At 38.9% G+C, this 14,021-nt stretch overlaps 1 protein-coding gene across 1 annotated transcript; it reads right to left on the bottom strand.

Moving 5' to 3' along the window:
* Nucleotides 1-245: 245 nt before the first annotated feature.
* On the bottom strand, nt 246-2,366 carry ankrd63 (ankyrin repeat domain 63). The gene has a single exon (XM_028001154.1). The coding sequence runs from the start codon at nt 2,249-2,251 to the stop codon at nt 644-646; it is 1,608 nt and encodes a 535-aa protein (XP_027856955.1). The 5' UTR covers nt 2,252-2,366; the 3' UTR covers nt 246-643.
* Between the last annotated feature and the right edge of the window lie 11,655 nt (nt 2,367-14,021).

Raw genomic sequence — 14,021 nt, 5'->3', positions numbered from 1 at the left:
GACAAAGCACACAGGCCTGGCATGTAGTGCTGCAGGACACCCTCCTGCCCAGAAAACACTTTGCACATAGTCTTTGTAATCCCACACGGATACACTAGTTTCATGTATTTCTACTCCTGTGTGGCAAAGAGAGCAATGCATTTTAATTTTGTATAAATCAATAAATGATGCGTACTGAACCATAAATGCAACTCGATTTACTCTTTTGTATACGAGAAGAAAAATACAAGTGAATGGAACAAAAGTACAAGAGTTTACAGTTTTATTAGGCAGTCAGCATGTTTTCACAGTCACAAAATCTTCTAAAGCAAAATACATTTTTTTGAAAACACAAAAGCTATTTTTTTAATGCATTTAGGTCCATGTGATATGAACCCAAAAAGAACAAAATCACAGCATAAAATTTATAAATAAATAATTAACTTTTAATATATTGTGGCATAAAACGTGTTGGAAATAAGTAATCCGCATTAAACATCTTTATACTCCAATAGAAATCTTGCAAAAACAACTGACAACAAAAAAGTACATATTTTTCTTAAGAAGAAACATAAGCTATCAAAGAATTGAGACTATCAGATTTAAAGTGCAATAAAAAAACAGCACAACCAGGCTTTTCTGTTTGTTGGAAATTGTCCTTTATCTAATCGAGGGTAGACTGAGAAGAGTAGCTTTCAAACTCACACTTCACAGCACTGATGCTGTCAACGCTCGGCTGGCTGTTGACCTGCTGGTGTGTGTGCGACAGAGGGTAGGTTTCGGAGCGGGACATCCGACCTCTTCCGTTCGAGGAGCCAGACGAACAGTCGATCACCATCCTCATAAACTCTGGAGCAGTGAAGCGACGCAGCAGTCTGGTCCCCAGGCCCACGAACCCCGGGGCGCGGCCCGGGATCTTCTCCGTCTCCATTTCCTCTCTTGGGAAAAGGAGTTTGTTGTGTCTGGAAACTGAGCCGAGGCTTCCCCTCTTCTGTTGCCCTCTTCGGCTGAACGGGGCCATGTCGCTAGCTTCCTCGGTTTGTGACTTGACTTTCTCCTGGAGTGCTTTCCCAGACTGAGTCTTGCCTTTTAAAAGAGGTTTTGGAAATGAAGTGATTTGGCTGCCATCATTTGTCAGGGCCCCGGGTTTCCCTTGACAGTCGGTCTTGTCTATTAAACATCGGTCATCCTGTAGTGAGGCTCTCTTTAATTTGCTGGCTGACAGCCTCATGTCATGCACATCACCCTGATAGGACTGCTTTCTGCTGCTCAGAAGGTCCAGGTTAAATGACTTTGCCTTTCCCCAGAGCGGAAAACTCTCCTGTTTTTGCTCTGGAAACCGAATGTCTCGGCTGACATCTTTCTGGCTCGGCTCACCAACAGAGTTCATTTTTGACGCCTTCAGCTCTCTAAGCTGGCAGTTTTGCAGCTGTTTGGCTGTGAAGAGAATGCTGTGATCCTCCTCAGCCTGGCTTTTCTCCATCTGAGGAGGCAGAGCCCAGCTGTTTTGATGATTGTCCTCTTGAGACTGACTCTTGGGACACCTGAAACGGTTCCATGGTCCGCCGCTTTCTCCTATTTTTGTCTGTCTCTGAAACACATCTGGCAGTTGCTCTTCATCCGCTGATTGCTTGGAAAACTTCTCAAGAACATGCCTGGGGAGCCTATTGGGCAGCCGACGTTCTACTTCAACAGCCGTCACCACATCAACAAGTGGATCGTCTTTGCAAGCACTCTTTCTGCAAGGAAAATTTAAAATCTGGACGCACTGGTTGTGCCCAAAAAAGTTGGCAATCTCTTTAGCTGAGTGACCAGCACTGTTGGTCCGGTCTAGCCTCAGTCCCAGTCTTTTGAAAGCTCTCACCAGGAACTCCAGGACCTGGCTGTGCCCAGAAAAGGCGGCGTACATGAGGGCACTGTTTCCCCAGGCATCAGAGATGTCCGGGTCGGCATTGAACTGCACCAGAAGTTTGACAACGTCCAAATGGCCCATCTTGCAGGCGTGGCTCAGAGCTGTGCGGCCGTCCTCATCCTGACAGTTAACATTTGCCCCTTTCTCCAGCAGCAGCCGTGTGAACTTGGTTCTGGTCCCTGGATCTTGCAGACACACAGCGTACATGAGTGGCGTGCGACTGTTCTCAGTCTTAGAGTTAATTATGCGGCCATCCAAGGCGTCCAGGATGAAACGTGCGAGGTGGACTTTACCGCTGTGCATTGCATCCAGGAAGGTTTTGGTGCCAGAGCCCTGGCGTAGATCTTTAGGCCTCATCATCTTTCACGCACTTGTGGAGATGAGTCGACAAACGAAGAAGAGGAAAGTGTGGCGACTTGTCCTACACCTCTCTGTGATGACAGCGTGCATTCACCACAGAGTAAGAGTCAGAGTGGAGCTGCCAGTGTTTTTATACCTCCCTCTCCACATGCCCTCCCAACGTTTCCTTGGCAACAAACGTCTGAGGACCATTATGCAGTGGCAGCATCCATTCAGCTTGAGCACTCTCTGGCTGGAGAGAAATATATGCTATTTGAACAGAATAATTACTCAAGGAAAAAAACATGCCCAGTGTTTTTCATGTCAAGTTTGTAAAATAAAAGTATATCTTTTTTATTTTTGTCTGAAGCAAATAACCTTCCAAAAACCTGGTATTTGTGTTCATAAAAAAAAAACAACTACATTTCAAAGATTAAAAGTGATAAGAAAGAAGTAACAGCCTTGTGTTTGTGTCTGTAGTTCACTTCAGCTGCAAATCAAATTATGCTTTTCTCTTGGGCTCTGAGTTTTTCAAGGTTCCGTAATGGCAACATTGCCTGAAGGATGTTTTTCTTTCCATTCATTTTGTCATGGTACAGAGATGCAGCAATGAAGCAACAGTAAAAAAGGCAATAAAAACTTTTCAGGCAAGCAAGAATCGAAAATGGGGATAAAAAGACTCTTTCTCTTCAATGTCGTCTTTGTATAAGGATTTTTGATATCTGCTGAAACATTGGCAGCATTTGTCAAATATTTTAGTTTTGTGTTTATCTTGAAACAATCATCTTATTGCTTCTTTAATCTTTGATGTCTCTGTATAGAATCAGTCACAACTGCTAGCAGCAGTGGTTAAAATGTGCAAAATGTCTTAACAGCAAAGTGCGCTACAGGAGCTATTGCTACGTTTGGCTGACGGGCAGTACGCAGCAACAGGTGGGGGAGGAAAAGCAGCACCGCAGTTCTCCATGCTCTTATACACTCAGAGAAAACTTTGGTCACTCCAAGACTTTCTCTGGCATCTCCATAGGAACTGTGTGATTAGAGCAAATGCTTTATATTAAGGTGTCAGGTCGGCCAAGTCAAAGCATCTGCTCTAAGATTTTGGCACTAGATTTGAAACTAGAGGGTCACAGATGCTCTGTATCTAATCTGAGCTAGAGTTATTTTGCAAAGAACCATGGGCAAAATATATCTGGAAAGCTGGTAAAGAAGATCTGCAGCTGCAACTGCAGTGAAAGGTATAAGGTATTGACTCATGATTAAGATAAATAAAAATGCTCACAACACTTTTTCAAATTGAAAAATAAATGATTGTATTATTTCCTTCCATTTCACAGTTGTGTGCCACTTTGTGTTGACATGTCATATGTTCCTTAAAGTTTGTAGTTGTCTTGTGGTAAAATGCGAAAAATCTTCCAGCAGAATGAAGACCTTTGTAAGGCACTGTACTAGTTTTGCTAATCATCTTAATCCTGCACCTCTGCACACAAGCACTTGCCTTTCATCAAAACGACAACCTGTTTAAGTGAACTCATAGTCCCTGAGGTGATCTTGCGTTAATGAGCATGCGTCATGACATTACTGTCAGAAAATCTCACAAATGATTTGTGCATTTAGTTTTTCAACTGTCTCACTTCATGTACTAAAGACTTTCCAGTTAGTAAACTATTGCTGTAAGCCTTTTTTCTTTTGTTGATTTCTTAAAGTTTGGTCAGTCGCAGATTATCATCTTCATGAAAGAGTTAAAATGCTGAAGACTTTGGTTGCTCTGGAAATCACATCTGACAAATGTGTCAACATATTAACAGACAGGCAAATTTATATTCCAGTGAGATGGTGATGATGACATAACCTTCTCTCTGCCTCCTACACAGGGGCTTTCATTGGGACATGTTGCTCATTTCCCCACATTATTCTGATGGCACCATTAATACCCTCCAAGGCTGTTCCAGGAGAATTACAAATGAAAAGCTGCAGCATCACCATTACAAACAGGAGTCATGCTGTAAAACTGAACATATATTTAATAATGCCCAGAGCTTGACGAAGCAAAACAGAGAAATCTTATCAGGCATTCACACTCAGCATTTGGCAGCTTTTTTAAAGGCAGAAATAGAAGTAATCTGCTCTGACTGAGGGCATCTTCAGGCAGGCTTCAAGCTGTGCTTGAGTTATTGTGCAAGCTGGAAGACTTTTGGCTCCTTCCTATTATCTGTGTGTGAAGTGCCATTTTCTGTTAGGGTCTGGTAGTTCCAGTAAAAGAACTTCACGATCTGTAGACAGTTGTTAAAAATCATCTTCAGGGTTCAGTGTCCTTGTTAAATCAAATGTGATTGTGTGTAGTCTCCCAGCAAAATTTGGATTGGGAACGGAAATGTATATATTTGTACATATGAACGTAATTTATGCATTTCTTTTACTTTTAATGTTACTTTAAAAGCAGAATTTGTTGGAGGTTTTTTTTTTAGAGTTTGCCTGCAACACAGATGTGAGAATTGCAGATGGAGTGAGAGAAAAGTTGAAATTACTGCCAACATCTTTATATATTTAAAGAAAGTTATGGGAGCTTCCTAACCCCAACCAATTAGCTTTTAATGTTTCCCTGGTAACCAGTAGGTTTTGTGAGCAAACTTTGTGCTACCAAAATATTTTAAATATAATTACAGGCTTTACAGGGTGACTGGGCTCTGCCTTAGATATATGGTGTAGAGCTGTTGCTCCATGTAAAGGTCTAAGCTTGAGGGCATCTGAGAAGGAAGCCTCCTGGGGGCTTCTCTTTGGAGGTTTTCTTTGAATGTTAAACTGGGAGATGGTCCAAAGGGGAACCCTGAACTTGTCTGAGTTATATAACGCTTCCACCCTGGGAAGCCCTTGGGATCTCCAAGAATAAGCCGGAGAGTGTTGCTGAAGGAAGGTAAAAGATAGAAGGATGATATTAAAAAATATACAGTATATTATTAGCTAAACTACACCAATATAATGGTATTCAGCTTCTTTTAGGTGTTAGGTCTCACATTGAGGGTGTTACAAGCAAGTCATTCTTTCCTCCATATATAACATTTTACCGCTTCGTGTGTTAAATAATAATTTTTTTTAAAAGACTGAAAAGAATGAAATGTGAATGAAATATTCAAAATGGTAATGAGTCTGTGCTATGAGACTTCATAATTGGACAAATGCATGCAATAAAACAGAGCTATCGTGGTAAATACCTGATCTCCCATTCACTGCCAGCCCAGCCAGTGCCGAACCCACTCTGAATCTGTGATTAGAAATTAAAGCCTGAGTCAATTAAGGTGTTATCCTCAACTCCAAATGTCTTGATTAGCCACCGGGGAGACTGCTGTCTCATAACTGCGCGAGCAACAATAAGTTAATCACAAAATATGTCGAAATGGAAACTTTAAATTTGCTGATGCAACTTTGAAAGTAACATTTGGGATTAAATTACGCTGGGGCACAAGGAAGGAAACTGAGTTCACTTAAAAACAAAGTCAATAACAACCAAGTTTAGTTGCTGAAAATGTTTTCTTACCAATGACTCAACATGCCCACAGTCTCCAGGGCCATCCTTATCCTCTGCATGCTAATTGAGCCCAACTTATAATGATGCTGGCAAGACTATCACCTGGATGGGATAGTCACAAACAGGATGCAACATTTCTGTTTCCATTCCCTGAACCAATTTGCTATGAGGATATTTTTTTCAGCTAAGTGTAGTTACCTTCTCAGAATTTGTGTCATTGAACACTTCAAATTCAAAACAAAATGCAGACAGACTTTTGTGTCCTCACAGTTGCGTACCTCAGGTAACTGTTGTTTGATCAGTCGAGGATAAAATCTCCCGCAGGGACAGAAGCACCGAAATTATGAATTCGCATTCAACCAGGACAATAATGTGTCTGTGTGTCCGCCCAGTACCTCTAATGCCCCTTTGATTTGATACAAGGACACAGCAGTCTGTGGAGAATTGAGATTTCACACGCTTCCTGTTCCTGGAAAGAAGCAGCAGCTGGCCTGCTGTCACTGTGTAACCATGGTGCGAGCATCACCTCTAAAGTTGACATGAGGTCACTGTTGTTTCACATCACAAACACACTTGTCATGTTTTATAAAAACGAAAGCTCCAAAATAAATTTCAAATCTGAATAAAAGCTCTTTGAATGTAATTACAGGTTACATGGAATGGTAAATAATGAGGGGGATTTGTTTGACTTTTTTTATTTGTGGGACAAGATGAAAAACAACCAAACAGACAAGGACGGAGGAGGACAATTATAGAGACGTAACAGGGCTGCAAGTGAAGGAAGTGACAGGGAGCAATCAGCAAGGCCACTGATATGTTATTGGCTATGAGGCCAACCCCGGACTATCTTTGCAGCCTCTGCTCTCAGCGATTATTGCCTTGAATCGTGCTTGCCTGGCTGCTTCAACCAGATGGTAAACAGCAGGCTGTTCTCTCAGCCTTTCAGCTTAGAGGTCTTTAATATCAACCCCCAAGCAGACATGGTGGACAACTGTAAATTAACACTAACAGAGCATTTTCTGCTACAGAAAGTGGTGCTGAAACAGAAAATATGGGGAAAAGGATACATGTTCTGGGGGTGGTTTTAAAGAAGTTAAACTTTTAAAGGAAAACCCATGTTCAGCTTGCATCTTGAAAATCCAGTGTATGGTAGTATTATTTTTATTATTTGCTCAGAAAACGTTAACTTCTACTTTCTTAGCAATTAGACATTCTAAAATGTCTAAAAAGTGACTTTTTATGTGCTTATGCATACACAGATGGACAGACACATGCAGTATGCATACCCATCACTCTCTGACTCAGACCTGTGAAAAAGACCTTCAGCATGACATTAGATTCATTTGAAATGCTCCTTATCCTGTAGATGATGAACTTCTGATTGTAAATCAAGACTAAACTCCGTGTTTATGACTTTGAAGTTGTTATGATGAACTGTTGGTTTGGATCCATGTAAATACTGTCTATTTTGACAATATTTAAAATGAATGTTTCTATCTTATTGCTTAAAACTAAAGACATCCCTGCTTTAAGTGCATGTCTCAGATCTTGAGTTAGACTCCTGCTTCCAGCCAGAGATATCTGTGCTTTGCAATTCTCTTTTCTGAGACTTAAACCAACTTTTATCTCAAGAGAAGTGACAAACACTTTTACAATGTGATTGCATATATATGAGCATGGTTTGCTAGAGGCATGTCTAACATGAAATTGCATGTCACCTTATGTCAATACAGGTTACTCATCAAGTCACAATGTTACGTGAAGGTGCTTTATAAGACAAACAGGTTTATTTCATATCCAGAAATAAAGAATAAGATCAAAACAGGATAAAAAAAGTTATATAAAAATATTGAAACTCAATCATATGACCTATTAGATACTAGCTTCAATAAGAAATTAAAAGCAATGAAGTTCAGTTCATAATGCCAACTGGTAAGAAGTTGTAAGGCAATCTAGCTGATAATAATAATAATAAAAAAATTTTGTTTTTAATACACTTTGCATTTAACAATCTCAAAAAGCTAAACATCCATAAGAGAATCATAATAGAGGCAGAATAAATAATGGGAAAAGTACAGTCAGGAACTCCAACTCTGATCAAACAAAAATAATCTGATTCCCAGACCGCTCCCCAGTATTGGATCAGAAATATTAACAGTTTATGTACTTGTTGCATTTCTGTTATTTTCCCTTTTCTTTTAGGTTTACAGATAAAATGTATCCAGACATTGATAAATGATGTCGTTCAGCCCAGGTCCAATGAGAGAAATAATTATCTACTGTCCGCTAGAAACCTTCAAGCTATTGTGAAAACCTTCTGGATGTTACCTTGATTAATGAGCTAACTCAGTTTGACTCTCCCATTCCTGCTACAAGGTCCTGCAGTGGCAAGGTGTCAAGTAATAAAAGTCAATCCTTATCCACAACACTTTTTTTTTTTTTTTACACATTTTGCCTCAGCCCTCTTTCCAAAGAGCCACTTGTAGCTCCCTTTAATCTCTCAGGTCTGATGGAAACTCCTTCCCTGCAGTGATGAGGAAGAGATGAAGTGCAGCAGAGCTCCCTCTCCATCTCCTGCCTGACAGAAGCCATTTGTGGTCTCGCAGGCCCGCTTGCAATCTGACAGCTCAATAAATTGAACAAATGGACAACCAATGTATTTGTTTCATGTCAACAGCGAGCAGAGATGGGCAACACTCAGACGCACCTGGAGTAAATGTGTGCTGCACTGTCACAGTGGAAACAGCAAATGACAGTGCCAGCTACTTCAAAGTGGAGGAAATAAACTGAGGGGAACAAGTGCATGCAGGCTTTGAGATGATATTAGATGCCATGTTTCATTTAAAATGGAAGCCCAAAATACCAGCATTGTAGTGTATCATCTTATCATCTCAAGTAAAAAGAAATCAGATATGTTTGATGTTAAATATGTAATGATTTCACATTTTTTCCACTTTCCTCCACCTCACAATGACTCTGAACACACAACTACACAACCACATGAACAGTGGAGCAAGACAATATCAGAAAGTCTTCACCTCAAGACACAAATGTTTTGTAAATGGCAGCCCACTCTGCAGCTCCCTGGAGGAACTTCATTTCTTTTTAGATGACCTAATGGCCTCGAGGCCATATCTGTTCTCGCTCCCACATGCTCAGCCACTCACGTTGCACAGTGAGCAGAGGAACAGCAAAAAAGTCTCTTTCTAATGAACTCTCAATATGCCTGTTATTTTTTTAAAGGAGCCACTTGGTGACTCAGCTGCCTTAAGTGCTTCATATGAAATTCATGTCGTCTTGACATGGTGGGTGTAAAACTCCAGCTGCTGAGCTGTGAAGCATAAAACATTATATCGAATGTGTCCATACAGCTCTACTGTCATTTCAAAGTTCGTTTTTCTGTGTCCGCAGAGGTTTTTTATTTTGTGATTATCTTAACAATTGTTTAATGCTTTATTGTTTTATTTTCATTATTATTTTTATTTTTAATTTTTATTAATTTTGTCATAAATTTAATACATCTGAACATATCTCAAAATATTATTTAGAAGTACCTTTGCTTTATTTTTTCACACTTTGTCAGGAATATTTTTAGCAGACATGCTTTTTCATGTCCTTGCCAAGAGGCACGTGTGTGGATTGACATCACTGACATGTCAGCATAAGACTAAAGCATGTAGACAGCTGGCTTTTTTAAAAATAGTTTGTCTATTTCTGTTGAAGTAATTTAATTTTTAAAATGAACAGAGTGCTTTTGCACATGTGCCAGTCTTTTGTCATTGTACATTGTCAAGCGGAGAGTGCTTGTACTTTTAGAGGTTGCAGGATTCAACTAGACCTTACTGAGTCATCTGCTCCACTTACTGCAAAGAAAATAAGCACCAAATATCTCTGTGTTTTTCTCTATGAATATTTCACTCACAACAAATTTATACCAGATGTTTGTAGCAAGCCAAGTACTCCACACATTCAAAGCATTCATAACAAGTTGAATGCCGTGAAATAAGGTAGAATGACACATCAAATAAGTAACTATTGAACGCATGAAGAAAAAAAACCACAAGAAGCATAAAAAGGCAAGAAAAAGGCAAAATTATCTTTAAATTACATTCCTGTCCTGTATAAGTCCAAATTTATATTTGCTGATGTATCACAGAGTTTCTTAAACTGGGGTGTTATGTAAAATCAACTTTTTGTCTTTATGTCATAGTATAATATGTTGCTTTGGTGAGAAATCCTCGACTCTCCCCTGGTAACCTTTCAGTGCACCTGATCATACAATGCCACTATTAAAACCACCATAAAAGACATATTTAAAGAACAATAATATTTGAATTCAGAGCCTTTAAAAACTATGCAATTATTAGAAGAAATTATATAGATTTAGAAGGAAACATTGGACATTATCAAATAGAACCAAATTAGTAGTTACCATTTACTAACATGCAGGTTTTTCATTCAAACACTGTTAGAATTTGCTTAAAATGTCAAGATTTGCAATTGTTGTTGGTGAGGGACCTGGATGGACCCAGGTTTGTAGACGGAATGTTGATGTTTTTAATGATGAAATACAAATATCCGCAAACCAGGCAGCACAGGCGAGCAACGTCAATGACTATCACACTGGTAGCAACTGGCATCAGAGAAGACAACTGGCCAATGACAACTTTTGACAGAATACACGAGGAAACGCAGACACAGGTGGGTTTAAATACACAAAGAGTAATCAAGGAAACAGGACACAGCTGGGATCAATCAACTGAACACAGAACCCTAAATAAACACCAAAAACCCAAATCCTAAAAAATTAAGACCTTTCTCCTAAAATCTGAAGTTTGTGGATTTGTTTGAACAGACTGCACCAAACATTTAATCTAAAAATAGAAGGTAAAACAAAATATTTTTATATTTGTTTTTCTAAAAATTGTGTTTTTGTTTTCTTTATTTCAATAGACCGACTGTATAAATTGTGATATTTTTAAATGTATTGTTTTCATGGTTTTTAAGCATGTTAGGTTGATACAGATGTTAAATTAATATGAGTTGAATTTACACACCAAATAAATAAGTTAGTGAGTATTTTCTCTATAATACATCATCTCTGTATTCCTAGATGTCTGATTCCAAGAAATTATTTTTAACAAGTACAAATATTTTGTACTTCTATTTTGAATAATCTTAATTATTCAAATTAAGATTGTGCTATTTGGCACTTTTAAGGAACCTACACCACAAACTATAAACAACACTGCAGTAAATGACTGTATGCACTATAACGGCACCTCAAGTCAAGTATCTTTACGATTATATAACCGTGAAGACAGCTGGCGGTCTCTTGATGCCTCTCTCGTGTCTCTGTCGTTTAAACTAATGGTTACACAGATGCTTCTAACCCAAGAGAGTTAAAAACCATAAAGACATTATTATGCAACAAAATAGTCTAATTATAACAACAACCAGACAACACACACATACACTCGCCAACTTTTAAAAAAGGACCAAAGAAGTTTGAAAATTGATCCTGTTGCCATGAGCCTTTCTATCATTACTGTGAAGTGTGTGGGAGCCATGCCTGTGTTTTTAAGTGTAACCACCATAAATGTGAAGATTTGCATCCATGAGAAGGTGAAGGCACCTCTCACAGCCTCTCATGTAACAGAAAAGATGGAAAGTGCAGGGAACACTCGTCAACAGCATGATTATGATTTTTAACAGGATTACAGGGCAGTCCAGAAAGAAGAAACTTCTAAAATGAAATTCAAATCATGTCTGAAAGTCCGGCTGACATTTCTTGTTGTCTTCGAAGGGACAAAAAATTATCAACAGACTGATGCAGCCCGTGACAGCGAAGCCTCAGCAGGTGGTGTTTATGTGGGTGGTGTGGGTACTTAGTATTCATTCAGGATGGCATCCACTTCAAGCCATGATTCTGGATCATGACTGTGGGTTGCGTCATCTTCCTCAGACAGGAAACAGCAGTCTGAGATATATAGTTTATCCATGCATCAGATTATTTTACAACTCAAAGCTTATAATAGAAGCATTGTTTTAGATTTGCAGTTTGCATGATCACAGTAACTGAGTATTCTAAATCTTTTATTCACAGGTTTTGGTTGCATATTTTTGATCTCTGTGGAATAACTAAGCACAGACCATGAGAACAAAAAATAAAGGGCTGCTTTTGCTTTTCCCACTCATTCTGTGCTGTACAAAAATATTTATACCCTTTAAAGATTATCCACTTTGTCAAGTTAAAACTCCAATCTGTTTCTTATCTGGATTTCATGAGATTTTATGTTACAACAATAACTTTTTTTGAGGCTTTTCACATGAAACGCCTGACATTTTTTGACAATTTTTACAATATAGCTTAAACTCAAACAACTTGAATTGGAAGTTGTTCTATCTTTAGTTTAATCTTTTTTTTAATCTAGCCAGCTGTTTGATGAAAAAAAAAAAAAGAAATTGACATTCTCTGCAGCTTCCCCATATTTCACAAGGTTTCTCAGTTCATGTGTTTGTATGTTTCTAGTTGTAATGCTACAGGATAGAGTTAATAACGCAAGGAACTATAAATTTTGACATCTGCTAGAATCTGTGTAGAGCACTCCACTGAGTAACACTGTTTGTGTTGAGGTGTTTTCCTCATTTTTTTTGGACTTCCTTCCAATCAAGATGGATATAGATCACGGCCGTTCCTCTCCTGCTTGAAGGAGACAGTCACCCGACATGTGTTTGCCTTATGTAAGATCAGCCAGAGTGATTCAGGGCTGACTGGATTCACACTCCAAACTGTTCATCTGTGCTGCGCATGAGGTGGCAAGACTCTCGAGCACAAGATGTTTTCCCTGGTGATTTGTCCCGTTCCTCCTTTTTATAAAATAAAATAAAAAAGTCATTCATGTCATTTAATTCAGAAGAAAGGAGTGACAGAGGACGAAAAAACTGAAAGAAACTAAATGGAAAGATTGTTGTAGATAGTTGAAAACAAAGTCTCGGTTCAGTAATGAATGCATGCATGAAAGTGGAAACAAGTGCCTCTCACTGAGAGACATGCACTGTTAGCGGAGCTGACATTAAGTTGGAACATGTTTCTGTGTTTGAGAGGTTTTTATCTGCATTTGCTGTAATCCTCATGCCTTTTATTCCGGCACTTGATTCACTGATCTTGCGCTTGTTGGAGAGAAAAAAACATCGTAATTATGTGTTACTGCGAGTCAGTCGAGCCATAATGTTCCGAATGCGCCTACAAACGTAGAGGTATGAAGGGCTGGGAAAAATAAACCAAGTCTTCAGTCTCAAGTGAACGGACTTTATGGACCGCAGTCCACAAATTTCTACTTCTGATTGAACCGACGTCATGAGTACAGATAGCAGGTATCTGTTGTTCAGAGTGTAAATATGTGTAACTGGAAGATGCACACCTGATTCCGCACTATATCTACCATTTTAGGACCACATAAGGGCACAATAACAAGTAACTCCAAATGTAATCTTTGCTTTTCTTTTTCTGGGTTTTACTCATCTACAAAACTTTCAAAACAGAGGGAATCACTCAAACCACACAGAACAGTCATAATTGCAAGTGTGTGTTGTTTCCCACCATGCAGTCTAAATAAAATGCTAATTTGTATAAATATGACTCATAATTACATATTAATGAATTGGTCTTCCTCCCAAGCTGGCACAATCTGTGTTAGACGTGCAGGAGCTGGAGAGGGCTTTATTTTAGATAAACTTCATTGATTATTGTGATTTTTTTTTTTTTTTTTCCTGAACATAACACGTAGTTTAGAATTTATCTTGTTTTTTGTTTGTTAGTTGGTGAGGAACATGGTTGTGGATGGAGTGTTGGAAATCGGCATTAAGTATGTGTGTGTGGTGGGGTGAGGGGGGTGTAAGGGCGCATGCGTTGGCGTGGGTGCGTGTGTTTGGGCGTGTGTGTATAGGTGCACAGAGTGACAAAGCTGACACTGAAGTACACCTTAGATTTTCAGGAAAATGCCAATACTGTATAATAATACTGTTATACACAAACCTTAATACTGAGGGATAACAGTTTAATTTTACTCAAAGATAAATCTATAAAAAGTGAAATCTGAACAGCTAAACATTTTTCATTGTAATAGTTTATGTTTTTTCTGGTATGATAAAAAAAAATATTCCCCCGTTTTGAGCTAGATTTGGACATTATCATGTAGCATGCAACACTGATGTAAGGATTTTATCAGTGATCTGTATTCTGGATGTGTCTGATAGTACCTC

Source organism: Xiphophorus couchianus, chromosome 19 (genome assembly GCF_001444195.1).
Source record: "Xiphophorus couchianus chromosome 19, X_couchianus-1.0, whole genome shotgun sequence".
NCBI lineage: Eukaryota > Metazoa > Chordata > Actinopteri > Cyprinodontiformes > Poeciliidae > Xiphophorus > Xiphophorus couchianus.
This window is presented reverse-complemented; position numbering and strand designations above follow the sequence as displayed.

What these genes read in the sequence shown, in the direction of transcription:
- ankrd63 (XM_028001154.1), bottom strand. Translation starts at nt 2,251, where the DNA reads ATGATGAGGCCTAAAGATCTACGCCAGGGCTCTGGCACCAAAACCTTC.